This window comes from Mizuhopecten yessoensis, unplaced genomic scaffold (assembly GCF_002113885.1).
Source record: "Mizuhopecten yessoensis strain PY_sf001 unplaced genomic scaffold, ASM211388v2 scaffold10895, whole genome shotgun sequence".
NCBI lineage: Eukaryota > Metazoa > Mollusca > Bivalvia > Pectinida > Pectinidae > Mizuhopecten > Mizuhopecten yessoensis.
Window position 1 is genome coordinate 91,045 of NW_018408775.1, and position 8,783 is coordinate 99,827.

The 8,783-nt window shown below is 34.7% G+C and overlaps 1 protein-coding gene across 1 annotated transcript in view; it reads left to right on the forward strand.

Moving 5' to 3' along the window:
* The window catches only part of LOC110463378 (alpha-1,3-mannosyl-glycoprotein 4-beta-N-acetylglucosaminyltransferase C-like), a 57,429-nt gene extending 49,073 nt beyond the window's left edge, over window positions 1-8,356 (forward strand). The window contains exons 3-4 of the mRNA XM_021517912.1: window positions 5,911-5,989; window positions 7,117-8,356. Of these exons, the coding sequence (XP_021373587.1) occupies window positions 5,911-5,989; window positions 7,117-8,339 (1,302 nt within the window). The 3' untranslated portion in view covers window positions 8,340-8,356. The remainder of the gene's footprint in view (window positions 1-5,910; window positions 5,990-7,116) is intronic.
* The last annotated feature ends 427 nt before the right edge of the window (window positions 8,357-8,783 follow it).

Genomic DNA, 8,783 nt, shown 5'->3' on the forward strand with positions numbered 1-8,783 from the left:
TTGGCTCAAAATGGGCCGAACAAATGTGCATGCTGTCAGGGTTAAACCCCGAATCACACCGATTTACGGCTGCTATCAATGTTGACCGCCATTCCGCATCTTTGGGAAAGCCAAAGTAATTAATACCCTGTCCTGTTTTCTTACTGGAGTTGGTACAACCGACCACACAACAATGTTTGCCACCCATTGTTTTACCCCTGGAGCAAACCGGAAGTTGCTTCCTATACCACCCGGTGGGGGCGCTGCGAACATCGGGAAGCTCCTTGGTTGATTATAGAGTGTGACGTCATGGAGTCGGCGGTCCCGTTAATTTAGGTCTATGGTTTAAAGTACCAAATATCTCATGTCTGTCATAGTCGACAAGTAGAACTAAAAAAAGGCAACCTGATTCACAGGGACCTGCTTGACTTGCACATTTTTGTCAAATATTTCAAAAAATGCAATAATCTGCAGCTTTTTTCCTATCGGACGAAACAAAAACTAATATCACATATTTTATATCCTCTTTCTGAAACTTGGTAGTAGATCTATTGGCTGTATCCTTTTATTTCATTTTTTTTTCAAGTAATCGGTTTGTATACTCAGGGATGGTATACAAGTTCAAGTTCAAGTTCTTTATTAACTTTAAGTCTTGCGACTTATCAGTGTGAAAATATATTAAACAGGATATTTACATATGTACAAAAAGCCACATTGGTCACAAGAGAATGAACAATACACACATACAAACTGTCATATATCTGATCGGCGCTTATTTGCCACTATCAGATACTTTCCAAGATTACATAATTCTTTAATATTCGGTGTATTAAGTAATTGAACAAGTTTATATACACTAGGGTTATTTCTATAGTAACATTTTAAATACTTCCGTCTTAAATCTGTATATCTTGTGCAAACTAAAACAAAATGAAACTCGTCTTCTATGTCATTAAGATTACACTTTGTACATAATCTATTAGTTCTAACAGTGCCAACATAACGTCCAAATTCAATGTTTAATTTGTGAGCTGACAGCCTAAGTCGAGCAATTTCTTTCATATAACCGATATTTACTGAATGTTTACCAGGTGCGTGCTCACTATTCATATCTAAATTTTCAAGTCCCTGTGTCTTTGTTAACCATGTGTTTTGATGAAAACTGCGTGTGTGTGTGTGTGTAATTATTGTGTTGTGCTTGTCCCATATATATTATACATTGTATATCGCGTTAAGAAAACTATTCAGCAGCTGGGAGATCTATTAATCTACAATGGGTAATTTTAGTGTAAAATTCGTATGGTCTAAATCTGATCTCTGGCTGGTTTTTTAGGTTATTCAAAGCGCATTTTCTAAATCTACATCTTGGCTCTCACTTCATTAGTATAATACTTGATAACAGATCTGTATATTTTGATAACATATGTTTTCTTCTTACTTCACATTTTGTTGTGCTAACTTTGTGTTGTGATATTGAAAGTAATTCGGGGCCAGTACAAAATATAAACTTGGTTCATTTGAATGTAAGGTCTCTCAGAAACAAGACAGCCTTGGTAGAAGCAGAATTTGAGGATAATGATATAGTCTGTATAACAGAATCTCATTTAAACCCTTCAATATCTAACCTTGACATTCAGATGCACTCCTTCAATTTCAATCCTCATAGAAAAGATATAACTACTGGTCCAGGGGACGGGGTTATAGTTTATCACGAGGATATATTGTTATGAATAGGCGAATGGACCTAGAAAAGGATGATGTTGAACTTATATGGTTAGAAGTATTAGTTAATAATTATATATTTCTTCTTGGATGTTTATACAGACCAGAAAGTAATTTTGAATACTGGAATAAATTAGATGATACGTTGACCAGAGCTACAGATACTTCACTGGATGTGGTACTGACAGGTGATATCAATATTGATATGTTAAATCATCCATTGAATAACATAACCTACTTAGTCTTATTAATGAACCCACAAGACTAACACCTGACAGTGCCACATCCATTAATATTATCTTTACTAATAACCAAAACATAGTTAAAAATACTCATGTATCTCCACCATTTTGCAGTGATCACTCCTCAGTACATGCTTCAGTTTCTTATTCTGTATTTAAAAAAGTAAGCTATAAAAAAACAGCTATAAAAAACTATTTTAAAATATGAAGAAGCAGACTTTGATAGAATGAACAATGCCTTATTTGATATTGATTGGTTGAATTTGTCTTCAAATCAGGATTCTAATACTTTTAGTAGCACTATAGTCAATGCAATAACGGAGCAGGTCAATAGATTCATTCCTACAAAAGTAATAACTGTGCGCCCAAATGATAAACCATGGATGAATAATACAATTAGATTGAAAATGAGACAACGAAATAGAATTCACCGAAAAGCTAAACTAACAAATAATCCCCATTATAGGGAACAATTTCAAGCCCTACGAAATGAAACTATTGACCTTATCCGTGAGGCAAAAGCAAACTTTATAAAAGAAATCTTGAAAAGTCACTAAATGATAATGTGGTTACTCCAGACAAATGGTGGAAGATAGCTAAATCTATTACCAATGTTTCTAATAAGTCATCTTCTATTCCACCACTTGAATCCAACGGCCAAATAATCCATAATCCAACTGACAAAGCAGAGCTTCTTAACAATCACTTCACTAACATTTCTACATCAACACCTGACCTCGAATTACCCCAAACAGCACAACCCAATGCCTCCCATTCACTATCCGATCAAATTAATATACACAACACTAATAAACCCCCAGGATCTGATGGTGTTATTCCTAAAATTGTGAAAAAGCTTCATGCTTCTCTTAAATTACCTCTTATGTTATTATTCAATAAGACACTAGAGTCTGGTATAATACCTTTTAGTTGGAAACAAACAAATGTTAATGCCATTTATAAAGGAAATGGCTCATCTAATGATGTGTTAAATTACCGACGAATTTCAATTACATCAATCTGATTAAAATCATCTGTTACATGGCTTCAGGCGTAGTACGAAGTTAACGAAGCCATGTAACAGATGATTTTAATCAGGTTGCAATTACATTATGCTTCAGTGAAAATTGGAAAAAAATATGTTTAAATATCTATACAACTTTTTGATTGAGAATGATATTATTACTAAGCATCAGTCTGGCTTTATACCTAGTGATTCTACTGTCAATCAGCTTTTGTTTATTTATAATGAAATTGCAAGCAATATGGATAAAGGAAAGGAGCTTCAATTTGTTTTTTTGTGATATTAGTAAAGCCTTCGACAGAGTATGGCACGAAGGTCTTTTATTTAAATTGAAATTATATGGTATAAATGGAAATCTACTTTTGTGGTTTGAAAATTATCTGTCTAGCAGAATGCAAAGAGTAAATACTGAAGGTTAGTTTTCACAATTTAAGAATGTAAATGCAGGGTACCTCAAGGATCTGTCCTCGGACCACTATTATTTCTTCTCTATATCAATGATATCACTACTAATGTTTCCACCAATATCAAACTTTTTGCTGATGACACTTCTCTGTATGTAATTACAGATAATAACCCAGCACAGGCCTTACAATCTCTCAACACTGATCTTACTAACATAGGTGAATGGGCAACAACTTGGGACATTAAATTCAATCCAAGTAAAACAAAATCACGCACATTTTCTAGAAAACAAGACACCTATCAACTCCCACTATTTTTCCAAAATAGCCAAATCATAGACACATCATCACGTCAACACTTCGGACTTACACTTCAAGATGATGCGAAATGAAAACAGCACATACAGAATATATACAAAAAAGCTTACAATAGACTTAATATTCTTCGCCATGTCAAAACTGAAGTCAATAGAAATTCATTAATTAAAATATATGTGGGATTTATTAGGCCAATTTTGGAATATGCAGATATTATTTGGGATAATCGTACACAACAGGCAAAAGATGTTCTTGAATCTGTACAGTTAGAAGCAGCTAGGATAATAACAGGTCTTCGTTGTGGGGTATCACATGACACACTATACAATGAACTAGGTTGGGAAACACTATCTGTAAGACGAAATAAACACAAACATGTAATGATGTACAAAATTATGCATTGGCAGACACCTCAAAACTTACAAAATGTTTTAAATCCCTTTATTAATAATCAAAATCATAACCCCTACCCTCTAGGTAACCGAAGAGCAAGTATTATTTGATGTCGACTTCGAAACTCTTGCAGTAATTTAAATTATGATTTACACCATGACCATCTTACTAATAGTTCTGCTTGTACCTGCTCTGCTGAATATGAAACAGTATCTCATTACTTTTTGGAATGTCCTGTTTTTAATAATCTGAGAACAACTTTGTTCACTTCTCTTAATAGTTATGGAAACTACAACCACATTGGTAAAAACATTCTTCTCCAGGGCTGTCCTGATTGTGATGGGCTTACAAATAGAAGAATACTTGATGATGTGCATATTTTTATTGGAAAATCCCGTCGTTTTAATTTTTATATAACTTAAAGCCATGATGTTAAACAAAAATATACTGTATATTCTATATTACATCCAGGAGATTCTAGTTGAGCATGACTACTGTCTATTACGTGTACTTATCTTGACATTGTAAATAATTACATTCTATATGTATTAAATGAATTTATTATTTTTAATTGTAACAGTTGTTGGTAGCAGTGACCTGTGCAATATATGCACATGGACTTTTGGTCTAAGCCTGCCAATATCTGTCTATGATAGTGTATATATATATGCTGAAATATGGGTGTAAGTGTGTGTGAGATGTTCCTTCATGAGTTACTTCCCCTTAGCCTTGTGTTAATATGAATTATTTTGTGTTAATTTTTTTCATTTGCAACATGTCTAAAATATTGTGTCTCCTTGTTTATTCCACTTTTGCCATTTGACGGAGAGAATTTATATAGGCTTTGCCTGTTATTCAATCCAATTGACTACGACATTTTGTCAATAAAATTTGATGAAATGAAAATGAACAGGTTCTATACCTGTACAGCATCGTACTTTTACAGCATCGTACTCACCATCACATTACAACTTTCCTATATAACTCATCAATATGATCGGGTTTCATTAGCTTCATTAAGTTTTCTCCCCGGGTGTAATGTACCTGTGTGCTGAAGGCGGTATGTTAGTGTATTTAGCCCCTAGCGATAACCCAGATCTGATTTCGACTTTAGAGTGCTACCTGACTGAAATACCAAACCGAAGGCACGCATTCCACCTGATCATATAATACTGACATAATAAATGCTGAAGGTTAGGTTGGAGATAACAGCTTTGGGTTTCGAGAACTTTGGTACGTACCAGTGTCAGGACTTTACCTATTACCCTCGCCACTTTAGCACATGTGCAACACTAAAACCAAAATTAAAGTGTTGCAAAGAGACGCGCTAGGAAACGAAGAGTTTGTTTTGAAGAAGAGAGCAATAATATCCAGAACCCAAAAGTTGCAACAGATGCAGCAGAATTATTTAAGTTGCAGCTGTGTCCCAAAGTTGAGGACATAAATTCAAATCCCCAATTCTGCAGGGAGTCTCCACATTTAAAAGTCACTAACCAGATAAGCTATTAATGCATGACTCGATTGATGACGTCATCATCAAAATTACATCATTATCGATCGTAACGTCGGATACTACTGAGCATTAATGCAAAATGATTTTATTTTTTATTTGAAACAAAACACATATTTTTTACGTTACTTTTAACTAAATCAGAATCATTCATAAATAACATTTCTTTTGTATGTCTTTAAAATTTACCAAACGGGTAAATATAAGCAATTAGAGCTTTAAATGATAAATTTTTACAGTTATTTTAAAAACAAACATGAGAGATATTGTGTTCGGATTAAAGAATTTGTCTTGAATAGGTTTCCTTAATATTTACAGAATGTGACCGGACTGGAATTTCTGACAGGAAATTGGAGACAAGATGCAGCTATATTTCCAACTAAAAACTTATCAAATCGTACGTATACATTTTTTCCACAAATCTTGTTCAAATTCAGAAATATATATAAACCTAAAATGTTATATATATACTATTAGACAAATTTTAATTTGGTCACCCTGTTTACAATCACGCCTAATAATCAAGAAGCTAATTATCATAGTTCTCGCATAATACGGTATTGAGCTTAATTTTCAACACGAAATTTTGTACCGCAATAGTTATCCCTCAGACCATATGTTGAAGAGAGAGATAAAGGTATGATAAATACAACATTCAAACCTACTAGTAATATACAAATTCCACAGATATCTGTGTTCACTAATTGAGAACGTTTGAACAATCATAGCGTGAAATGCTGAAGCAGATGGACAGCGAAATGCAGGAATGGGTGCTCAGTGAAAATTACTCCCCGCGAAACATTGTCCCGGAATGAAAGCGCAAACATTTTATACCGTTATTTTAACGCAATATACAGTATTTCTCCAACTTGCCGAGTAATTCCAGAAATATCAATACACATTTATCTAAATCATATATAATGCTTTCTCTGTCTGTGATATTGGCGTTGTGCGCTTACTTTTTACTAGTGTATTAACCAATTATCTGTCGCAGCCTAAAATAGCATAAGTTAAATTTTATAAAGAGTTTTATAAGCAGCCTTTCCCATCTTTATTATGTTTTTGTTAATTTTTTGGGACACCCTGGACACAGATTGTAATTTGTTTAAATTTGGTATAATTTCTATGTCAGAAATGGACAGAGAATGGCCAAATAATGCAGCGCAAGGGTCATTTTGCTTAGTTCCAGATCGACTTTAGATCTTTTATTAGGCGTTTCTTTACTTTGCTTATCCATTGATTATTTCCTAAAGTAATAAAGCGAGTATTTCTTAGTGCATTGCTAGTATATGTGTCATTCTTGAGACTGCTCAGCGAGTCTAATAATATAACATGATAAAAACCATGAAGTATGTTAACAATCTTATGAATAAAAATAATCAAATAAGCTATGGTTACAGTAGTGCTACAAATAGTCCAAATTACTAGATTCAATACTACTATATTTAATTACTAATTGTATTTGTGTATTTTGCGGAAGAAGAATGCATGGACGTAAAATTAATTATTGTATCTTCCTCGCAGGTCTACTGACGATCGGGATACCGACTATTCGACGTGAGAATGCAACATACCTATCCCACACACTGGAATCTCTCTTTAACTGTTCTACCGAGGAGGAGCATAGGGACATTTACATCGTCGTTTTCCTTGCCGATTTTAGCAACGAGTGGAAAAGAAACATGACTCGCGAGCTCAGTATGAAATACCCAGGTCATATCGAAACAGGTTTACTACAAGTTATAAAAGCGCCACCTCAATTTTATCCACCACTGACAAATTTACAACACACCTATGCAGGGCATTCGAAAGAGAAACGGAAGTGGCGTGCTAAGCAAAACTTTGACTACGCATATCTGTTTATGTACAGCAAACCTTTGTCCACATTCTACATGCAACTGGAGGACGATGTTTATACCGTTCCAGGTTACCTACAACGTATTCGTTATAATTTACTTAAACGTGACAACTGGGTTTGTCTAGAATTTTCCGAGTTAGGATATATAGGGAAGGCTTATCATTCCAAAGACTTGGAGAGACTGTCAAAAATGATATTATTGTTTTATGTAGAGCAACCGGGAGATTTTACATACCGTCATTTTAATATAATGATGCTTCAATTTGGAAGACGGATTATCTATCCAACTCTGTTTCAACATATTGGTTTGCAATCATCTCTTCCGGGAAAGATTCAGAAATTGAAGGATGCACATTTTGAAACAACCGAAAAACAATATAAAAGTGAAAATCCACCTGCTAAATTGTTCACAAGTATAACAGAAGTTAGTCCCGATAACCCGCTAATTAATGCATATGACAGGGCGGCTAGGGGCTTGTTTTGGACCACAGGCGTCCCGAAAGAGAACGACAGTATTACCATCGTATTTGACAAACCTCAGAGTGTTGATCACGTGATTATTGTTACGGGGTCAAGCAGCCATCCAAGTGATAAACTGGAAAATGGAGTACTCGAGGCTAGTCTCAGCCTGACTAAGAACAAAAACACTAAACCAATGTGCGGGGATAACGTTTTCCTAGGGACTTTCAAAGACGGTCTGATCAATGCGACACATTTAGATGCAAATCTCAGCTCCAATAAGGTACATTGTTTGCGCATTATTGTAACAGCTAACCAGTCGTATTGGCTCATTGTCCGAGAAATCGCCGTGTTTACCAGTAAAAAACCCAAGAACGACGAGATTTCTCCTTTTTTAAAGGGCAAAGATAGCAATATAACATTAGTATGACGAAATAAAACAATAGAACAATACTCATGATGATGATCAGGTTGACATGTCATTGTCGTTTGCTTCAGACATTCGGAACTCTGTTAAGGTTCGGAACAATAAAGTAACTGTGCATGTCCGTTTCCTGAGGTATACTGACCGTCAACAAGTGTTTAAGGCCAAGACGAATTTGAAGAATAATCCTAATAGAATATTCATTACAGAGAGCCTCACTCAATACCGTCAGAGTATAGTCAACAGACTTAGTGAGTTATGGAAAAGCAAACGTGTATACTCGTGTGGTGTTTGGGTTCTTTTGCAATAGATGACGAACACCATATATCTTTGATTTAGTGGGTATTTATTTCCCTGTAACAATATTAAAACACACATGAGACAATATACAGAAACGAACTCGCCTAACAATACATTTACATATGGACAATTCACGTTGTAACGTACGAT